The sequence below is a fragment of the Echeneis naucrates genome, chromosome 5 (assembly GCF_900963305.1).
Source record: "Echeneis naucrates chromosome 5, fEcheNa1.1, whole genome shotgun sequence".
In the NCBI taxonomy this organism is placed as follows: Eukaryota; Metazoa; Chordata; class Actinopteri; order Carangiformes; family Echeneidae; genus Echeneis; species Echeneis naucrates.
Window position 1 is genome coordinate 9,904,886 of NC_042515.1, and position 21,959 is coordinate 9,926,844.

A 21,959-nucleotide genomic window follows, 5' to 3' on the forward strand; every position below is an offset into this window, starting at 1 on the left:
ATGTCATCAATTATAATTAATGATGATTCTCATCAAGGATTTATCTCCCTCTGATTATTTTCTTGATTATTTTTTGGATTATTAGATTCTAAAGTGACTTCTTCAGCTGACCCCCAGTTCATTAACCTCAAGAGGCCTTTATCTCACACCTGAACTCCTGCAGTGCCCTTCCTCCCTTCATGTGCAGTGAAATCATGTACAGATGGTTCAATGTATGGCAGCCTGTCTGGTCCTGCATCACTCTGCTACTCACTGACTTACTTTGGTTAAACACGGAGGCCCAAATCAATGACTTGTGGGCCATCACCAACTTAAGTGCGACCTTATTGGCTTATACCCACAAAAACATAAGAAATGTCATCTGGCATCGCCATCGCTGCTCACAGTTTAATCCCAGTCCAGATATGTTATCATCTGTGGTTACTAGATGGTTGAAAAAGCTGCTGAACTTGGTCAGAACTTGATTGTGGATATAACTAGTGAATATAACTCTTGTTGTGAAATTGTCCTTGCTTTGTCTTTTCCCTCTTCTCCTCCAGCGTGTCCCAAATGGACGTTCGGTCCAGGCTGCTCTGAGGAGTGTCATTGTGTCCAGCACAACACTCTGCAGTGTCACCGTCGCCATGGCACCTGTGTCTGCAAAGCTGGTTACCATGGTAACACCTGCAAGGAAGGTGAGCGCACCATCTGCTATTATCAAAATACACACACTCACTGAAGTGGTGGTGATAATGATGGAAATAGGTTCAAATATTAACTTGGATCAAAAGAGCAGGAATGTTGTGGCATATAAAATAAACACAACTTTCTTTTTAATTTATTATGTGTGTCAGGTAAGAATTGTTTATTAAAAAAGTCCAATTACCTGAATATAAAATCCAATCTTTGCTTCCCCCTTCATTGAAAAGTTTCAAAGGTTTACGTTGGCAGAATGAGAGAAACTGAAAGAACACTTCTTAATCCAGGTCACGCCTCATTAACAGTCTAAATTAGCTGCTTTTATTATATATATATTCTCATGGCTTCCCACTAAATGTATTATTCAAAGAATTGTTAGTTAATATTAAATTCTCATTTGCATCTGAAACCTGCATTACAGCAGTTTTCTGTGGGAGTCCTAATATATGTGAGGTTTATTTTTGTTCAGGTGTTCATGCTTGAGGTGAAACACGCTGATTGGTTGATCGTTGTGTACTGCCGGTTGTGTACTGCCGGTTGTGTACTGCTGGTTGTCTACTGCCGGTTGTGTACTTCAAATTGACAGACTCGCTTTGTCCTCCTCTGTCTCCAGAATGTATCTCAGGTACGTATGGAGCCGGCTGTAAGCAGCAGTGCTCCTGTCCACCTGGAGTGTCCTGCGATCATGTGACTGGAAAATGCCAAAGAAAGTGTCCTCCTGGTCTTCATGGGGAGAACTGTGATCAAGGTAGGCGGTCCTACAGAGGACTTGCTCTACTTTTGTTTTTGTCTCCTCATTTTAAGATGAGCTCTTTCTGTGTGTCTGGCATCAGACTGTCCAGAGGGAAGGTTTGGGACAGGCTGTGTTCATCCCTGCAACTGCACCAGTGCTCCGTGTGACAAAGTGACAGGACAATGCAAGTGTCCAGCTGGAACGTCAGGAAAGCACTGTGAGAACTGTGAGTGCCGGCACATCTTTAGCTGCACAGGAAAAATATCCACCCAGTTCATGAATCAATAAAACATGTGAAATGAATGTTTGGCAGTGTGTCAGGAGGAATTCTGGGGTCCAGGCTGCACAGAAACCTGCCCTGCTTGTGAAAATGGTGGCTCCTGTGATAAACACAATGGATCGTGTGTCTGTCCACCAGGATTCATGGGCACACTCTGCCAAAACTGTGAGTATCAGCTGTGTGCATTTTATTTTGGGGGGGGGGGTTAAGTTTCCATAGCAACAAGCATCAAAGAGTCATCCAGCTGAGACAGATGACGGCTCTGTGGAATATCGAACTCTTGCAGCCGTGCAGTTTCAGAAAAACATGCTAAAGAACAGAGGAGCAGTTTTTCTCAGTAGTTGTCACCTAAAATTCCTTGGACATACACTTGGACAAGAGATACATATGTCATTATAATTCCATTTAAGCCAACTGCTGGCTCTTAAAGCTTCACTTGACAGCTCAATCACAGAACAGAAACTGTCACAGTAACTTGCTGTGCTTCTCAATCGATCCGGTCGAGTTTCTTACGGTAGATTAGTCTTGACTCTAAATATTTCTTTCCCTGTGCAGTGTGCCCAAGTGGACATTTTGGTCAAGGATGCCAAAGGAAGTGTCTGTGTGAGAACAATGCTCACTGCGACCCAGTGAACGGGCGGTGCACCTGCGCTCCAGGCTGGACCGGACACAACTGCAGGAAAGGTAACAGTAAAAACATCTCTTACTGCTGCAGACCAAACCTAACCTACGATAAGCATCATCAGCATCTTAAATGGCACTGAAATATCTGTATTTGTGACTAGAAATATTTGACCTGATTGTGAAGCTCGTGTTGCAGCATGTGATGCAGGACACTGGGGAGCTGACTGTGCTGAAACCTGTGACTGTAGAAATGGAGACGGCAGCTGTGATGCTTTGACAGGCCAATGCAACTGTGAGGCTGGTTACACAGGGACACACTGTGATCAGAGTAAGTTGGTGTTTATGTTACAGACTTGAGAAGTTCATTTTTTATGGCTGAGGAATCTGTATGTAGTCATGATATCTGAAATGTGGATAGATGAGAAATGCTGTTGAACGTAGATGCAGTACATATGTAAAGACTTTGTCTTCCTGTCGTTCTGCTATCAGGTCGCACCAAAGTAAAGATTTCAAATGCTGCATATAGTGGCTGTAATATTTTTGCCTTTGATTTGCATATGATTCATCCAAACATTCATTCATCATTCCTCTTCATCTGCTCTATCTGTTTTCGGGTCAGGGGGTTGCTGGAGCCAATCCCAGCTCACTGTGGGTGAGGGTGGGGTCACCCCGCAAAGGTCGCCAGTTCATCGCAGGGCCACACCCAGAAACAAACAAACACACACTCAGACCTACAGACGATTTAGAGTCACCAATTAACCCAAACATGCATGTTATTAGGCAGTCAGAGGAAACCGGAGTGCCTGGAGGAAGACCATGCAGGCACGGGGAGAACATGCAAGAACCGAACCCGTGAACTTTTTGTTGTGGGGCAAGATTCTGCCGCGCTGCCCTTGTATCAAACATGACCTGACATGATCTTTCTGTTTTTAAGATACAAAACATTTGTGTGGTATTTTCTCAGAGTGTCCAGCAGGAATGTTTGGTCTTGGTTGTCGTCATCGATGTCAGTGTGACAACAAGGCATTGTGCGACCATGTGAGCGGAGCTTGTACCTGCCAAGTCGGATGGACAGGAACCTTCTGTGAAAAGCGTAAGAGAAATTCCCGAATCACAAAGACAGATTCAGCTACTGAGTGCTTCTATATGACGTTAACATTTGTGTCCCAGCGTGTCCTCAGGGTTTCTATGGGCTGGACTGCCAGGAGAAGTGTTTGTGTCTGAATGGCGGGAGCTGTGACCACGTCAGTGGAGTTTGCTCCTGTTCGTCTGGCTGGATCGGTCCATTCTGCAACCTTAGTGGGTGTCAAGTCCTCAGAAAGTCCTGATATATCTCTAGTTTTGTGAAACACGGTGATTATTCTGTTGAGGACATTTCTGGAAGCACGTTTTTAACACTGAATCAAACTGGAAGAGGAATGATGCGTTTCAGAGTTATTTGGGAAAGCCCAGCCCAGCTGCACATGAGAAAGTACCATCTTGATGGTCCCTCTGCTGTGGCCTGTATCACTTACCAGTGCCTGGAATTTCCACTTTTGATCAGCAGAGTTCACGGAGAGGTAGTGATATTGTTTGTCTCTCTACTGGCAGCGTGCCCCACTGGTTCCTTTGGTGAGGGCTGTAACCAAACCTGTAGCTGTCTTAATGACGGCATCTGCCACCCGGCCACCGGGCAGTGTGTGTGTACACCAGGCTGGACTGGACCTAAATGCGCAGAAGGTGAATGTACCACCGAGTACAGTGATCATCTATTCAACAGTTAAATAAGAGATCACAGGATGGCTTTACCTGTGTTTTTTCTCCCCAGAATGCCCAGCAGGTTTTTTTGGAGCAGACTGTCGGCAGCGCTGCTTGTGTCAGAACGGAGCCACCTGTGACAAGACCAGTGGAAAATGTTCATGTGCCAGTGGCTGGATGGGAACGGCCTGTGAACTGGGTAAGACCCAGAGATGGTGTGTGAGAGTCTCTGGGCAGTATGTGTTCCCACAAACCCCCCTTCAGATGGATCATCTCAAGGAAAAATCTCATTTGTTACAACTTGGGTTGTATTTTTTAATACTTTTGACTGCCATCTGTAACACTGTTGCACTCCAACCTGGGAACACTAACAGTGCTGTGCTAAAGGCCGACAGGGCAAGAACCACAAGATAATCAAACGGGTCATAAGCAGGCCAACGGTTACATCTGCACCTTTTCACCAGATGTTATCGGTTATATATATTTTTTTTTCTTCTGCTGTGTGCAACTGAATTGATGAATATGCTGTGAGACAGTACCCTTTTATCTGCTAACCTTACATCAAACAGCCAGGGGCTTTTAATGATATTGATTCCCGTCATTCCTCTCTTCCACTTTTACTGAAACTAAGTCTGGCTAATGTGTTTGTTTAAAACTTAAATCACAGTCTTTTCCCAGAATTCAGTAGTTGAAAGTCAAAGTGAAAAAAGGCTGAAAGTACAAAAATAAGATCCAGCTGGTACAAAATCCGTATTTCCCATGAACCCCTGCTTCAGTCTATTCGCTATGTGGCTCTTTCTATTATTTTGCCCAGATTAGTCCTGAAAAGGTTATTTTTTTCTCCTCATCCAAATCAAGGAGGTTGTCATACTTTGCATGGACTGAAAAGCTCGCTCAAAGCTTTCATGAAAAACACGGAACAAGTCAGTGTCTCTGCCTTTGCGCAATGTTCCTATGTAAAATTTCTCAATGTCAAACTCAGAGCTCATATTGAATTACTGATGCAAAGTTCTCACTGACCTAAGTTGACTCATATCACAATTTTCAGTAAAAGTCTACAAACTAAAAACAGCCAACCTGGAAAATACCGTAAACAGGAGAAAGAAATAATATGTTATAAGCATATCCATCTGGTTCGATATTGCAAAGCCATCATAATGTTGGTTGGTCTGGACAGGATGCAAAGGAATAACATCACCTGAACCCCGAAGTAAACATTTAAAACAGTGGCCTGGGGTTGTTTTTACTGTGCTCAGGATATGCATCAGTCTGACTTTAATCTGCTGCCTTAGCTCATTTGTTTTTGCCTGAAGTCTGGTTATTTGCTGACAGAATTTCATTTTTGCACCACAAGTCTGTAAAAGTCTCCCTGGACCCAGCAATGACATTCCAGCTCCCCATCACACACTATCCTCCCTCTGAGGCTCTTACAACCTTTCCCTGTCCATCCCTGCCAGGCCCAGCTCCCCCCCCCCCCGCCTGCTCAGGAAACCTCTAATCCTGTTCCTGGAATGTCTTTACCCTTTCTAGTAGCTTAGACTGCCAAATCTGTATTTGTAGTCGGACTGCGAGTGAAGACTACAACCTATTGTAGGGGAGAAAAAACACATGTTGCCGTCTTGAGTAGAAGTGACAGGGCAGGTTTCCCTGTCACATGCGTTTTGTCACATAATGCTGTCTGTTTTCTTTCTCGTGTTTTGTGTCACACACGTGTGCTTGCAGAGTGTACGGCGGGTTGGTTTGGAGCGGACTGCCAGCAGCAGTGTGAATGTGAGAATGATGGTCATTGTGACAGACAGACCGGGCGGTGCAGCTGCGGTGCCGGCTGGATTGGAGAGCGCTGTGAGAAAGGTGAGCTTCTGCTGTGTAAATCAAACAGAATTAATGAACCCGCTGCATCGTGGGTCTGGCCATACTGTGTATTTTTGTTCATTATAACCTCTGATTGGTACATTCCTGTGCTCAGCGTGTGGCACAGGCCTGTTTGGTGTTGGCTGTCAGGAGAGTTGTCAGTGTGCACACGGGGTTTCATGCCATCACGTCACTGGAGAGTGTTGGTGTCCTCCAGGCTGGAGAGGAAAACTCTGTGACAAAGGTACAAACTTGCAGTTTAAGACAATAACTTTTACATTCACTACAACTATTAAACGAAAAAAACTAAATTATTAACCAGAATTGAGTATTTGCTAAATCTGATCTGCTATTCACCCATTTACTTGATATTGTCATTCAGCTGCTCCACTTTGTAATTTTAGAGCTATTTCTGTTTATTTCCTGGACGAAAATTCTCTCTCACACTTCTCAATGTGTTTATCCTCTTTGAATTCCTTAAAAAATGGCTGTTTATTGATTGTTTGTGTCTCTGGTCAGTGAACTGGACAAATGATGATGCATTGTTGTTGTTTTCTTTTAGCATGTTTGCCGGGTATGTACGGGAAGGCCTGTACGCAGCGCTGCAGCTGTGCTCCAGGCACGTCCTGCCACCACGTCTCTGGAGAGTGTGGCTGTCCTCCTGGATTCACTGGAAACGGCTGTGAACAGAGTGAGTCCTGCAGGACTGAAATTTGGCTGCTAAATCCACAGCTGCCATCCACGCTGAGCGCTTCAGTGACATTACAGTCATTAATGTCAGCAAATTACTGATTGTGTAACATTTATGATAAAAAGCACTGAACGACAGCATTTCTCCGTCAGCTTGTCTCCCAGGAACATATGGGCAGAATTGTAACCGACTCTGTCAGTGCTCAGAGACAAACCAGCTCTGCCACCCAGTGTCCGGATCGTGTTACTGTGCTCCAGGTTTCCACGGTCCCAAGTGTGACCAAAGTGGGTTGAGAAACACATTCCTACCCAAACTTTACTTTAAAAGGAATGCAAAGCTTTCAGGTGATGTGACCCTTGTTTGTTCCTCATGTTCAGTCTGTGGAGAGCAGCGTTATGGCCCTAACTGTGAAAGGGAGTGCAAGTGTGAAAATGGAGGCACATGTGTTCCTTCCACTGGAGCCTGTAAATGTCCAGCAGGATTTATAGGAGCCCGCTGCAACATCAGTAAGTCCAGCAGAAGCTGCCGTAGTGGCAGTGAATATGGAGATGAGTATCACGGCAACAGGGAGACAATTGTCCTGTGTGTGTTTTGCTGTTGACAGCATGTCCAGCTGGGCGTTACGGAGTCGACTGTGCTCAGGTGGCGATGTGCGGAGAGGGAGCCCAGAATGACCCGGTTACAGGCCGGTGTGTGTGCAGCCCTGGAAGAAGAGGAGAGGACTGTGGACATGGTGAGTGTCACGACTGTTCATATCATTTCCCTTTTGCCTTGAAGTCTCATCTGTGGGTCTTCTCTGTGAACATGTGAGGAGGCTCGGATGTCTGAGATGGGCCCTCTGATCATTTCAGTCCAGACTCCTCTGGCATCACCCAGACTGTGGTTACTGTAATGAATTCAGTCGGGCAATTTTCATACCAGTCTAAATTGTTTTTCATGCTGAGGTGGAGAAAATGGCTTCTTCCAAAGAAGGAAAACAAAAGAGCTTTATAGAGACAACAGCAGGAATTGCTGAGACCAAAATAATAATTTTTAGTTTTCTTTTTAGTTTAGTTGTCTTGTTTTTGTCATTTGTTTCTTTTGCTAATGATCCTTCTATATTTATTTGGCAGATGTTTTCGATAGTTTGATTTGGTGTGTGTGTTTGGCCTCAGGCTGCGCTCCAGGCTGGTTCGGGGCAGACTGTGTTCAACGTTGTAACTGCAGTAATGGAGGAGTGTGCGATTCTGTTAGTGGGAAGTGTAGCTGTAGTCTGGGCTGGACTGGAGCTCACTGTGACAGAGGTGACAACACTCACACTTTGCATATACGACCTACTGGTGCATGCTGAACCTAAACATCAAGACGGGTCTTAGGCCACGAGCTTGACTCCTGTTTATTCATCTGTCTCCCAGAATGCCCCACGGGAAGATTTGGTGCCGACTGCCAGCTGAAATGTAACTGTCAAAATAACGGCACTTGTGACAGAGTGATGGGGACATGTCATTGTGGTGCAGGCTACTATGGACATCTGTGTGAACACGGTGAGGACTGAAACACAAAGATAAATCCAATTAAAGACCAACCAACAGTAAACTGACCCTCCTGGCACATCTCAGTGCAGCCAAACATCTCCACTGCTGCACGTGTTCTGAACAATATGTTCCTTCGTTATGCTGAACAGGAGCTGGAGTTTATTTTGAGCTGATCCCACATACAGTACAGCATCCTCTTGAGTACTTTATTGAAACTCTAATAGCACTCAAATGGTTCTGCAGATGCATCGACTAGATTTAGGAAAGATGAACTAATGAAGAATGAGAGTTATCGATTGACCTGATATGAGCTTTCTTCAGATAGTCTTTTTTTTTTTTTTTCCTGAAATCTGTAAATTTTCCTACAAATGAAATCTGAGCCTTTTCATGAAAAGGCCAAACATGTTGTAGAACTGGAAAGAAATGCACAATACACCTCTTAAAGAATGAGTGGATTAACATTATTGTGATGCAAAAACGCAAGATGGCAAATCCATAATGATCTGCAGGTGGGACTTATTACTGCAGCGAGAACATTTTAGATTCTAAGGGTTGACTTCAAACCTTTTCCATCTTTTCTCTGATCCTCAGCCTGTCCTCCTGGTCTCCACGGCCCGCTGTGTCAGCTGCAGTGCGACTGTAAGAACGGAGCGTCCTGTCATCCCATGTCAGGCCTCTGTATCTGTCCTGCTGGATATTACGGGGTCCACTGTCAAAAAGGTCGGTCCAGTCGTGTAAAATAACCAGATCACTGACAGTTTGGGGCTAATTCATCCTTTTCCTAAAAAAACCGTTTCATGTCTTGGAATGTCGCTCAGTGTGTGAGCAGGGTACCTTCGGTCTGGGCTGTGCCAAAGTGTGTGACTGTGATAAAGACAGTCCATGTGACCCTGTGACGGGACGATGCCTCTGCTCCTCCGGGAAGACTGGACCCAGATGTGACGCCGGTAAGTAAACTCACAGGAATACCTCAGTGAAGAAACTCGACTGTTACTGACCTCTGCAAACGTTAGAAACAGCCGAGGTGAGGCCAGGAATGTCTCAGAAACGCCTGCTGGACCGTTTCTACTTGAATAGTGTGACATCTGCAGTTTCTGTGTGCTGTGTTCAGTCTGCAGGGCGAACCGCTTCGGGCCGGACTGCACTGAGACCTGTGAGTGTGAGAACGGAGCCCAGTGCGACCGACGCAGCGGCCGCTGCAGCTGCCTGCACAGCTGGATCGGCCTCTCGTGTCAGGAAGGTACGTTGATGCCAGGACAATCCTTTCACATCGTTACATCCACGTGGGCTGCAGGTGACAAGCTCTGCTGACTCCTGTGAGATTTTCGCTGACTGTTTAATAAGTGCTGACAACATTCAGCTGGTGCCTTTGTTTGTGGGCAGAACTGCTGAAGCTGCACTTTCTCAGGAATTTGAATGTTTTTCAGCTTTTTGTGTGCTGTTCCTCAGGTGGACCTCCACAGCTCACCTACGGCAGCAGCAGAGCAGACTCACAGCACAACAACTCATTATAGCAGCTCTCGCTGCAGGACCGAACTGGGGCAGATCAGCAAGTGAGTGACAGCTTGTCAGGGAGTTGTAGCAGCTGGAGGATCTTCATGGAAACGGACTCACTGATGAGAAGTGGAATTCTGTGTTTGGACCTGTTCGAGCCAAAATGTCCTTAGATCTGAGTGAACTTGTGGCTTCAGCCTGAGCTGTCAGCAGTGCGGCGATCCTCACACTCACAGCGGACAACCGGCGTAAAAGAAAAATCACACACCAGCTTTAGTGTTCAGGGTAAGAAAAAAGCCTCATCCTCAGAGTGCAGCGTCACGACGTTGCTGCCTTTACTGCACTTTTGGTGTTTTGTTTCATGCTTTGTTCTCAGAAACCTTTTGCGGGTACTGTAGATAAATGAAACAGTGGGTGGTATTGCTGTATACGATGTAACCTCCGACACTGAGGCAACCTTACCACTCAGTCAATACAGAAATGAAGTACTAGCCTCAGTCCAGTGGTGCTAAAGTGCTTTCCTGTACTTTCTGGATTTTTTTTTTATAGTAAATATCACAGTGAAACACATTCCTTTTAAATAAAGCCTGGACAGATATCTATCACTTAGGATAACACAGCTAGCATTCATTGTGTGTAAAGTTCTTCTTTTGGGTTTTGTGTATAAATTGCTTTATATTTATATTTTACGCATGTACCATAAGTTTAAAATGCATCTTTTGTTTGTCCCTGGATAAAGGCCCAATCTACAACCCAGAATGAGTTTTTTTTTACATGTGAATAAAGACAGACACAAAGGTTTGTTTATCATTCTTATTTATCATTATTTCATTTTTGTTGAAGATTGAAGCTGTACATCCTGTCTAAATTTCAGATTCAAGCACAGTGCAGATAGCAACGCCTGCAAATGAAAAAAAAAAAAAAAAAATCAAAAAGAGAGAAAAGGCAAAGGTGATCACAACCAGAACTATATACAAAGGTCAAACTATGTACAAAAGATACCAGGCGCTCACTACGTCGTCTTCAGTATGAATTCAGTCCACCTTTCCGTTCACATCTGCGCATTTCTCATAATACACACACAACACAAAGAAATTGCTTCTTTTTGTCAGTCCTAAAACTGATACAACACCGACAGGAAAAATGTAACAAGATGAAAAAATAAAAATGGTTCTTTTAATTCTCTCTACAGCCTTAAAGGCCAAAACATAAAAATATAGTCTCTGTATTATCCAGAACCTTCTCTCAGATAAACTCGATCTGTGTTTCATTTCTGAACTAGTCATAAATATGTCAGGAACAGCAAATATATGATGAAACAAGGACCACTTAAAGCGCTAAAGACACTCCAGCCATACAACAATAAGAGTTATTTCCATACTGTGTGTTGACCTGCGAGCGTCAGTGAGGTCTTTGCTCGGCAGGTCAGCGCACACAGAGCAATGCACAGCAACAACAGTGAAAGGGGGAGTTCAGCATGCTAGAAATGTGCTTTCTAGGTGAGTTAGGAAAGACTGACACTCCCGTTTTCTTTGGGCAACACGCAGCCACCTCACTAAGCACAGTGTGAAACAGCCGGCCTGCTCGGTTAACGCATCAGCTTCCAAACGTAACTACAAATAAATCCTGTGATGAACCTGTTTTCTGTACAAACGGCTGTTCAGTGACATGAAAAACAAACAAAAAAAACCCTCCACCTCGCATCCATAACGTCATTTAGAACACCAAATGTTCTCAAACTCACGGGAATAGACAATACCATCGATTCTCACTGCATCAAAAAAGGAAAAAAAAATACCATTTTGAACACACGTAGCTCATAAAAACATTTCTAATTCCCAGAATAGACACAGCGAGCACTTTTCTTTTGGTTATAAATATCTCATGTTGAAACATAAATGAACAAAGACATCACTAATACTTGGCATATTATGTGGTAATTTAATATATTCAAACGTTGACTGGTATCTAGTTTCACTCAGCCTTTAACACCAGAGTGCATGCTGGGAGATTAGCTCGTTCCTGTAGGTTGTAGCAGCACATTGAAGAATTGTTTTACTTGGCCAATGTTATCTTTGGATGGAGCTAAACTGGCTGTTTCTGTGTTTCCAGTCAGAATGCTAAACTGAGCGAGCCAGCTGCTGGCCTTAGCTTCATGTTACAGACTGATTATGGGATGGTATCAGTCTTCCTTTCTAACTCGTACCAAGAAAGCAAATAACCAGATTTCCCAAACTGTTGAACCTTGCCCTTTTCAGTTTCACACTTCTTCTCTGTAGGTGATATTTGGTTACACAACTACACAGCTAAACTAAATGTTCTTTGCTTTCCTTCTTCTGAGTAAGCAGCATCAGCTTACACCAGGCCGAAACACTCTGACCTACAGTGTGAGACACGGCAACTCAAAATGTATACAAGACTCCAGCAACGCAATGGGCTAAAGCATAGGATTAGTTTTGTTGCCCCCCACCGGCCAAATATGTGCGCACACACACACGGTCAACAGCAGACACTGAATCACTTCACTGTTGTACTCCATTTAAACAGAAGAAGCTGCATCTCATTCACACCCTCATTTGCACCAATGCGAAGGCTTTCTTAATCTGTATTTGATTCGGCTAAGAATTCCGAGTTTGAGCTGTTAGCAAAGGTTGTTATCTACAAGTGTTAGTAAGGGCAGTAGCGGGACATTGCTTGTCCTGTAGGTGCTGTAGGCCAGGTGAAGAGTTTATGTTTTCAAGATGTATCACATGCTATCCACTTGTGCTTTAAATCACAGCAAGAGAGCACCCAAGAAGAAAGAATGACAACAAGGTGGCGTGAAATCCTGTAATACTTCTGATATGTCTCAAGTTGTAAGCTGCTTGAAACAAACCTTACTGTATGATCCTAAATTATTCTGTTGTACTAAGCATTCTGTATATAACTAGTATATGAACATGGTCAGTAAAGATCTATACGGAGTAACGTCTGTACCTTAGATAACAAGCTGGACGGCACATGCACCAAGATGATTTCTTTAATCTCGCAGGAAGTGAGTGAAACACTCAGGTGTGTCATCAATGAAAGAAGAGGAAGAAAATCTTTGGCTCAAGCCACACTGAAACGTCACTGATCCTCCTCAGTGTCCACACATGAGAGAAAGACAGACAGAGTAAATACAACCTCCTGACCACATGCACGCCCACACACACTAACACCACCATCTCCATTCCCTGAGCTGCTGCTACTCACCGATTACACGGAAACACCACCTCTTCCTCACGACAAACACTCCACCAGTCAGCATTCCCGTATAAACTGGGTACGAGCTATTCGTCCACACCAACGCCCACAGCACACAGCACAGTCTGGTGCAGCTCTAAATAAGGCAAAACACTTGAACAGAATTCGATCAAGGAGAAATTTCCATGAGATGTGAAGGCGGCATTGATATGACAGCCTGAGAAACAGAACCGGCTGAAACGGGACACTGCGTTTGATTTTACGCTGCGGCTCCTTTTGTTGGGGTGAATAAATAGCTAATAACTTCAGTGGCAGTTCCCTGACTCCTCATGAGAGACAGTTCACCGGTCAGGACGGAGGTGGAGGAGGCTCTCCTGTACCCCCCCAGTCCCTCAGCCCTATCAAACACACAACTTTACTTGTCATGTTCAGACAGCAGCAGTGTCAGAGCATCAGGCTGGACCAATGCACTGCCAATGAGAGAAAATATTAGGAGGCGTTATGATTTTAATAGTGCAATGGCTGAGATAAGACTGTAACAACCATCCCCCAACATCTACTGACAATACTAAAGTGCTGATTGTTAAAGCCCATGATGTGGCTCATACACTGATAACGTTGACAACAGATAAAATTGGTTCAGAGAGCCGTGACTTAGTCTTACAGTACACAGGTGTTTGTAAACAGAATGTCTAGGGAACAAATGCACAGCGATGGTATGTGCAACAGGGTAGTTCTTGTAAATTCATACAGCATGAACTTAATCTTCCTTGTAGTTGCATTCAGTTTTAGAAACAAAAACAAACAAAAGAACTAAGCCCGAAAAAATAAAAAGACTGCCAAGCAAGCGTGTGCTTATTTTTTTTTTAAAAAGTACTTTTCTCTACGGTTTTAAAATATGTTCAGCTGAATTGAATGTATCACTGATTTAAGTATGAGCGCATATCCCTCTTCCACTTTTGTCTTTCTTTGTCAATCCCTTCCTTTTCTGTGGAGGTGACTGTATTTTTTCCCCCTTTTCTTTTCTTATCCCTGTAACTAAATGAGGTGCCCTGGGTGGCCTTGGTGTGGCCAGACTCATGCGCCAGGGTCTCACTCAGTAAAAGCTCAAGCAAACAGAGGATCAGGCAAAGGTGGGGCACTGCGGCTGCAGGCCGGGTGCAGCCCTGCCGGGCGGGGCCATGCTGCGTGTTAGGAGCGGTAGTCCTTTTTACTGTACGGCTTGTTCCCCAGGATGCTGTCCACCTCGTGTGTGATGGAGGACGACAACTTTGGAAGGACCTGTGAGGGAGAGATGAAGAAATAATGAACATTCCTGTGTGTGCTTTTGTTCAGTGTCATTGTCCTCCAGAGGTGGTCGTTTACATTTTCACATCTCAGCCTCTAGATAGCGCTCAAGCGTGATTTCCAAGCAGCTTTTAACACAACAACCAACTTAAATCAGCATACATGATCAGCGGTCAGCGTCATATTGTTTATTATTGAAATTACACTTCAGTTGTTAATGCTGATTTTGAAGGAGTTCTTTCCCCTCAAACATTTAGTGGAGAGAGGCACACATCTAAAAATCTTTTTAAATATACTGTGGGTAGGAAATCATGATTCATGGGTAAATTCACATTGCCTGGAATTAAAAATCTACATTTAAGACTTCCTTTAAAGGAGAACAAATGTATGTTTTCTTATTTCATTTCAAACTAATCCCATTAAGGAAATATTAAATTATTTAATACTCTCTTCCCAAGAAGCAGAAATCAAAGAAATGATTTAAAAAAATATATATTATTTGGATATTCCTTTCAGCTCAGAGAACATTTCTTTTGTCGTGTCTGTGATGTAAAATTCTCTGGGAAACTGCAGAGCCCCGGGGAAATGTGAGCATTTCAAAACTGAAATATCAAATGTGCTGGGGAAGGGGAATGTATGGCGGGCGCACACAATGCTAATGTGTCTACATGTACATCAGAATAGAAGAGTGGAGCAATGCTCTTCACTGCAGGCCAGACATAATCTGAGGAGAGAGCGTACACCCCCAACGGTCTGAAAACCCCATTAAAAGAGTGTATCAAGAGCGAAGGAGCGGCCATAAGCTTTCCTCCAATCTCCCCGGCAACTGATGTGCTGCTGACCTTATTAACTCGGTACAGTAAAGCATCCAAGCATGCAGCAACAAACTGCCCACGAGGCCGAGCTCAACCGGGCAGATGAGGCTGCTGTTATGGTCTGTGAGGCACGGATCAAGGCCTGATGAAACAGGTCAGGTGATATTTTCCCAAGAAAGCAGACACACATACATTCACTTAGCCGCCTCACCTGTATCGCTCCTATGTTTTCCATCAGCTGGTCAGTGTTGGATGCCCCTAAAAGGACAGAGCTCACCCCCTCGTTCCGTAGGCACCATGCTGCGGGAAACCAGTAAAGAGCAATGACACCCGCGTGATGGCCGTCACACAAACACACAAAACATCCCTGAATCAGACACACACTTCACAACATCTCTAGAAGTAGAATTTTCTTTTCACATGCAAAATTACATTTCCTTTCCGAAGTCTGATAAAACACCAAAACCCCTGCAGAATTTCATGTCCAACATTAAAGCTTGCCAAAAGCCTTCAATGTAAAAGCTTTAAGTTTGAAAGAAACATTTAGATTCTTAGCTACTAAAAGTAGCACTAGCACGACATAAGAACGTAAAAGTGAAAAGTAATATCAGAAAGATGAACTTAAAATGTCTAAGTACGAGCCATCATTGTGAAGCTTAATGTTCATTTACCAGGCCTACAACTAACAATATAACTACTGATTCATTTGTTGATTATTTCTTTGATTAATTGTCTGTAAAATGTCCAATGTCCATGAAAAGCTTATGCATCTGCGAAAATGACACTCCAGAATGATTTGACCAAATTGAAATATGTTTGGTTGATTATTCAATTATATAGAGTGGAAACTATTGATTAAAAATAAAATCACTTAAAAAAATTACCATTGCAGTTACAGATCCTATTGATAAACATTACTTGTGAATGAATTTGTCTCCTGCATTTTTGCATTCTTTGCAAGAAAAAATTATGTAAATACAGAGTTAAAAAATTGTGATATTTAAGTTGCTAAGGAACTGTTGACAAACATGTCTGACACCAACACTGTAATCTGTTAATATTATGCAGCAAAAGTGCTTCTTTTGGTGATCTCTCTCAAGAAACTGACAAAAAGAAATGTCTGTTTTCTATTTGATGTGTTATTATAATTGAGAGTTGTCTTACGCAATATGACTGATTGCTTTTGCAATCAGGAAGAATGCACTATAAACAGATCATAGCATAAAGAGATGGAGAATTTGATGCTGGGAATTATGGGTCCAAACACGAGCATGAGCATATGGCCAAAAAAGAGTAGATCTTCCGTCTGACACGCTCACAGCATTCACAAACTCTCCCTGAATTTCACGCTTACAGCAGCGGCACCAGGCCTCAGCATCAAGCCTACGGCAGAGAAGAGCCTTATGCTGTTTTCATTCAAAACATGAGTGCCACAATGTGTTGTAAAGGACTACACTGTAGATATAAATCTCTAGTGTTGCCTTCAGGAGTGGCAGAAAGATTTATGGTAATTGGGAGAGATGGGGGTATCCACTAATGGACCGAGAAAACTAATCTATGACACTGCATTACTGCGAGGGTGAAAAATCGGCTGTGATCTGTGCACAGATATGAGACCGAGCCCTAGATTTATTCGCTGTGTCCCACAAGACTGAGAGTTTAACAGCCCTCACGGGAGCGTGCATCTTTGGGGTTTGCACATTCTCACTTTCCTGCACAGCAGTGAATCAATATTGGTCTGCTTGGATTTATATCTGGGATGCTTTTTAAATGCTGACACAGAAGACTGTTAAATACATATTAACATCAGGGAACGCCATAGGCCTGCGTACACAAATACATACAACTGCATTCCATATGTTGATATTTAGATATCATTGTTTTTTAGTGTTGTACATCCATGTTGTTGCTTTTGCTGTTAGATCTTAATAGACAGCTGCCACATGTCTTTTTCAAATGCATTGTTTCTTATTTTCTTATTACTCATTCCATTTTTATCTATATGCAGTAGTGACAGCACAGACTCACACAACACACTGACAGTCACACCAGACAGCAGCAAGCATGCTGACATCAGACCATCCGAGGTAGAGGGACGGACAGACAGACAGAAAGAGAGAGAGCGGCAGAGTGTATCTGCGTACCGATGGCGAGTTGGGGCAGAGTGCAGCCCAGCCGCTCCGCGATTGCCTGCAGCTCTTTCAACTTCGCCTGCTGACGCCGGCCCTCCTCACTCAAGATCTTGTCCTTCAACCACTGGTAACCCTGTCAAAAACACAGCACACCTGCTCAAAAACACAGCCCTGCTCACACAGCTGCACTGCAGTGCCTGTGTAACCAGGGCCTGTTTTTAAACACGTGGCTGTCTCCTGCTGTCTACACCTCAGCCACGGAAACTTCTTCAGCTATGCTTTCTGAATTACTTAACATTGAGTTCATTATGTCAGAAACATAAAGATACAATAAAAAATTCTGTATGTAAAAAAAAATCCAGTACTGTACTTGTTAAAATTAAGTAGCATGGGTTTCTAATATCAAAATCTCCAAGTATTCATATCATCAACATAAATTGCTGTTACTAGCACATTAGGACCAGTTGGATTAGTCACTGAGTTAATGAACCAAGTATCACAAACATCCACAGGCAACACTGAACCAAACAGCTAAACATTCCATACAAGTTGCCAAAGATACTGTGCAACACCGAAATGGAGAGCAAGTGGTCTTGTCGACAGCCACAGACACACAAGCCACAGATACACAACATGCCACTCCACCAAAGGGACAGATCACTGCATTATCAGATGTTAGCTCGGAGACTCAGTCGTCATGAGAAATGCCAAAATCTTGTTTTCAAGAAAATAAAGTCAAATTAACATAATAGGGAAAAAAGTGGTTGTTGCTGATGAAACTATATTTCTGTACACTTTCTAAAATCATCTGTCACTTTAAAGAGAATGTTCCACTGGCTCTCTGAGTGCTCAATGAGCTAAATCGGGGAAAGTGTTTCTCTTCCTCATGTTTGGTTAATGTGACAGTTCTCCCTTATGCTTAGGGCAAAAAAGCCACATTTGAGTTGTGGAATACCATATTGGCCTGCTTTGATGATTTTGATCATCACTGATTCATTTAAAAAGTGCTGCTGTCCATTGTGGCAAATCAACATTTTGTTGGTGTGCGAACATGCTGTACATGGTTCTGTGTGAATACATAGTTGTGCACATGTATCGTGTGGCTCATGTGCGTTAAGCTGACACCAGCTGGCAACCAGTGTTGAATGCACTGCTTGTGAAGAGATGCACAGTGCATGGCGTCAACATGGCACTGAAAACACACAGATACATGTGATGTTGCACAGTTACAGAACCTGAAAGACACAAACACACGATAAGCAAACAACCAGCAACCAGTCAGAAAAAACTACAACAGCGAGACCAGCACAAATGATCAAGGTGGGATAGAGACAGAAAACATCTAGCGCGTCTCGTCTACCTTCAGAGAGGCTCGAGAGTACGGAGGCACCCTGCCGTCGTACTTCCCTGAGATGATCCCACAGGCCAGTGGTGACCACGTCATGGCCCCCACACCTGGAAACACAAACATCATCAGCATCCTTTCAACCTTTCCATTGGATTATAAAATATAATTGAGTCAAGAGAAGCAAAAGTAACACTACATTCCTGCTGCACAACTTTAATCCATTTGTTCAGATTCTTCCTTTTGAATTGGATTTTAAAATGGACTTTGCTAGACTGAGCAGAGCAGCTGCCTACAGACAATCTGAAATGTCTGAGCCCATCTTCTCTCATCTGGCAGTCAAGCATCAGACTGCCAATTGTTTGTGACATCTTCTATATCAAAAGTGGTGAAAGTCAGCCCATGTTTTTTTTTTTTTTTGGACAGTGACATAATGTCACAGCCAGTGAGAATTTACAGCATGAAAACAAAAGTTTTTATACAGTTACTTGTTGAAAACTCTGCTGCTGTTATTTAAGGAGATTTGGGTAGCCTATTACTGTAATGAAGCCTGTAACATAAAATTTACTGATGTTGTGGGCTCAGTCTTTTTTGGACTAATTTCTCATTCCTCTTCCAACGCTTCCGTTTCAGGGTGGTGGGGGGAATTATTTCTCGTCAAACAGAATTTGCGTCCAATATTTTGCAGTCTAATAATTTCTGTTCAGCTACAGCACTCGAAAGAAAACTTCCATCTAATAATCTATGCAAAGGTACAAGTCCATGACTGCTCACCTATCTTGTGGAAAAGCTCAGGTAACTGCACCTCCACCTTCTCCCTTTGGAACATGTGGTACTCAGCCTGCTCACAGATGGGAGGAATCTGGTTGAACTGTCGAGCCACAGAATATGCTTCCTGCAGGAAGCCATGAAAGAAAGACATATACAGGAGCATTTAAGATAAAACAAGGTAGAAATTCCAAGCTTTGTGATACTAGGAGAAACATCCTAATGCTGTATTAGGAATTTCCTAAAACCTCTTGTGTATTGCAGTCATCAATACCGATAATTTAAATCTTTACCATTATCTCCATTGGGCTCCAGCGGGATGTTCCCCAGTACATGGCCATGCCTTGATTAATCACATGGGTCATTGCTCGAACCGTTTCTGTCAAATAAATAAATTAATATTAGACAAAAATTGCACAAACAGCTTCAATCACAGTTTCAACCTGCTGTGTTTACAGACCTTCCAGTACTCTTTTATTATTTTCAACAGGGCAGATACAGAGAGCCTTGTTTGTGTCCGATATTTTTGTTCTTATGATGTGCGCTATCATTTGCAATCCAAATAGACTGGGCCATTCACCAGAGATGTGGAAAAGCCAATTATGTGACTCATAATGGTGAATGATTCATGTTATCTATCTAAAACAAGGGACACATGAGTGACAGTAATGTTAAAATCAACACGATGCTACAGTGAAATAAATTGGCGATGACAGACCTGTTTGTGCCAGTTCAAATCTTAGTTTAAAACTGGACTACATCTTCTGTACTTTGCAACATGTTCTTTCTTCGATGAAGCCATCAGATAGGGATTTTATTTTACAGCAATATCTGACTATGTGATAGCAAAATAATTCTCACACCATCTGACTGTAATTTCCGTCCTTTTGTAGGTTGAGGTTACCATCTGTCAGGGACCACTGGCCAAAATAACAAATATATTACAGTAGATACTGATCACAGTGTCGCCTACAAGACCAGGACCAGGAGAGCATAAAAACAGGGGTATGTCAACTCTCAGTAATCCCCTGTCCATCTAGCCAATGCTGCTGATGTGCCGTTTCTGAAAACTCGTTGGCTTAACAAACCAGCCCTCTTATCATCCAGTGGGTTCTTGCCTTAAGAGGGTTTCTCTGTAAAGTGAAAGAACAGCAGTTCACCTCGTTTTACCCTGTATGCTTCCCTTTAGCTATAGCCAGAAAAAAAAAGGTACCAGATGGTTTAACCACTGTAGATTGAAAGCATAGACTCGATGCTGTCCACGTGATCTGTGCTCAATCTTTAAAAGGGCAGATGGGAAAAAGAACCATGTGGATTTTTACAGTGACACCTCCTACTTCTGGCTAACAAGACACTAAAGTATCGTGAAAGAGCCTGAGCTAGTGAGGCATCAAACTGAAGGGAAGAGGGTGACCTGTGACCAAACTTTAACCCAAAGACAAACTCTGATATTGATAGAGTATGACCAGCTGAACCCACGCAGTTAGCCCACTGCCATTTAAAGGTCTCCAGCATCACCATCTAGTCATCTATCTTCATTCTGACTGTGGAGGTGGAAGCACCAGGACAACACGCAGCATTTAATAATAGATATTTCAGTAACTAGAGGTTTATAAATCCCAGTCTTCACTTTCCAGTAGCCATAGAGACAGAAAAGAAGTGCAATACAACAATACACAGTGGAAAGAATGGTGAAGAGCATGTGAGAGGGTAAGAAACAACATTTAGCAATTCCAAGTAAAAAGAAGCAATGAATCATTACCTTCCATTGGTGTATTAGGATCTGGTCTGTTGGCAAAAACCACATCCACATAGTCCAGTTGCAGTCTTTCTAGGGAAGCCTTTAACCCTACAAATACCAATTGCAGTAAGTAAGTGGTAGTGAGTGTCTGCTGTACTACACCATTAAATTCTTCATAAACATCCAAATGATTGGTGAATAAGATTTTTAGACTTTATTTTTTACAGGGTTATTGACTCAAAAAGTTTTGGTGGAAACTTCATTAAATCCAAGAGTATGCCAATTATTAAAATTTAGCTTCGGTCCCTTGAGCCAAAACAACTAATTAGGGAGTATTTTGTTGTGGTTGTGTCAGCATTTAATCCAATAATCTGCAGCGCCGGTATTTACCTTCTATAATGTGTTTTCGGGATAAACCCCTTTCAGTCTCCGCTCTGGGGGACAAACAAAAAAACAAACAAACAAACAAACAAAAAAACAAAACAAAAAACCCACAAACAAACAAAAAACAAAACAACAACAACAACAACAAACAAAAACCCCAACCAACCAAAACAATACTCAGTTTAAGAGCAAGTATTTGAAATGTAAAGCAACCAACCTCTCTTGGATGACAATAAAGCCAAATATTAAAATATGATGTAATATGTTTTAGCTTTACTGAAAGTACCAGCCATCAGACCAGTTTTGATGTAAGATGATGCCCTTACTGGGGGCACCAAACAAGTGAAGAAAATATATGCTTTTTCATTTGGAAGCAACCAAATGAGACTTACTTTCCACCCCAAAAGATCTTAGTTGTTATCACCAGACTTGAACGTCTGAAAGTAGGAAAACAAAACACATTAATTATAACAGCTGCCAAACACACAGGAAAGCCTCAAGTGTTGGCGCTGTCGAAACCTGAGATCAGTGGAAACACATTATTATATGTATAAACAGGATGTAAATCTCAGACTCAGGTATCTTGCCTTTCTATCTTACTCCCTCAATGTCACACTCACCCACAGTCAACGTGACTGTGCCAGAACTCAGCCAGCACCA

At 42.9% G+C, this 21,959-nt stretch overlaps 2 protein-coding genes across 5 annotated transcripts in view; one reads left to right on the top strand and one right to left on the bottom strand.

Moving 5' to 3' along the window:
* Window positions 1-10,387, top strand: part of megf6b (multiple EGF-like-domains 6b) — a 54,101-nt gene extending 43,714 nt beyond the window's left edge. The window contains exons 17-38 of the mRNA XM_029501222.1: window positions 540-674; window positions 1,292-1,426; window positions 1,512-1,637; window positions 1,725-1,856; window positions 2,247-2,375; window positions 2,512-2,643; window positions 3,280-3,408; window positions 3,486-3,614; window positions 3,906-4,034; window positions 4,123-4,251; window positions 5,775-5,903; window positions 6,019-6,147; window positions 6,466-6,594; window positions 6,747-6,878; window positions 6,972-7,100; window positions 7,199-7,327; window positions 7,749-7,877; window positions 7,989-8,117; window positions 8,700-8,828; window positions 8,927-9,055; window positions 9,220-9,348; window positions 9,558-10,387. Of these exons, the coding sequence (XP_029357082.1) occupies window positions 540-674; window positions 1,292-1,426; window positions 1,512-1,637; window positions 1,725-1,856; window positions 2,247-2,375; window positions 2,512-2,643; window positions 3,280-3,408; window positions 3,486-3,614; window positions 3,906-4,034; window positions 4,123-4,251; window positions 5,775-5,903; window positions 6,019-6,147; window positions 6,466-6,594; window positions 6,747-6,878; window positions 6,972-7,100; window positions 7,199-7,327; window positions 7,749-7,877; window positions 7,989-8,117; window positions 8,700-8,828; window positions 8,927-9,055; window positions 9,220-9,348; window positions 9,558-9,622 (2,792 nt within the window). The 3' untranslated portion in view covers window positions 9,623-10,387. The remainder of the gene's footprint in view (window positions 1-539; window positions 675-1,291; window positions 1,427-1,511; window positions 1,638-1,724; window positions 1,857-2,246; window positions 2,376-2,511; window positions 2,644-3,279; window positions 3,409-3,485; window positions 3,615-3,905; window positions 4,035-4,122; window positions 4,252-5,774; window positions 5,904-6,018; window positions 6,148-6,465; window positions 6,595-6,746; window positions 6,879-6,971; window positions 7,101-7,198; window positions 7,328-7,748; window positions 7,878-7,988; window positions 8,118-8,699; window positions 8,829-8,926; window positions 9,056-9,219; window positions 9,349-9,557) is intronic.
* A 59-nt stretch (window positions 10,388-10,446) lies between these two features.
* kcnab2a (potassium voltage-gated channel subfamily A regulatory beta subunit 2a) overlaps window positions 10,447-21,959 on the bottom strand; it is a 68,468-nt gene continuing 56,955 nt past the window's right edge. For 3 of the 4 annotated variants that reach the window (XM_029501226.1, XM_029501225.1, XM_029501223.1), the window contains 9 exons: window positions 21,692-21,736; window positions 21,306-21,349; window positions 20,937-21,023; window positions 19,468-19,553; window positions 19,181-19,301; window positions 18,422-18,516; window positions 17,074-17,194; window positions 15,141-15,229; window positions 10,447-14,108 (listed from right to left, as the gene is read on the bottom strand). In XM_029501226.1, coding sequence (XP_029357086.1) covers window positions 14,019-14,108; window positions 15,141-15,229; window positions 17,074-17,194; window positions 18,422-18,516; window positions 19,181-19,301; window positions 19,468-19,553; window positions 20,937-21,023; window positions 21,306-21,349; window positions 21,692-21,736 — 778 coding nt within the window. In that variant the 3' untranslated portion in view covers window positions 10,447-14,018. The remainder of the gene's footprint in view (window positions 14,109-15,140; window positions 15,230-17,073; window positions 17,195-18,421; window positions 18,517-19,180; window positions 19,302-19,467; window positions 19,554-20,936; window positions 21,024-21,305; window positions 21,350-21,691; window positions 21,737-21,959) is intronic. The other variant, XM_029501224.1, reaches the window with a different exon arrangement.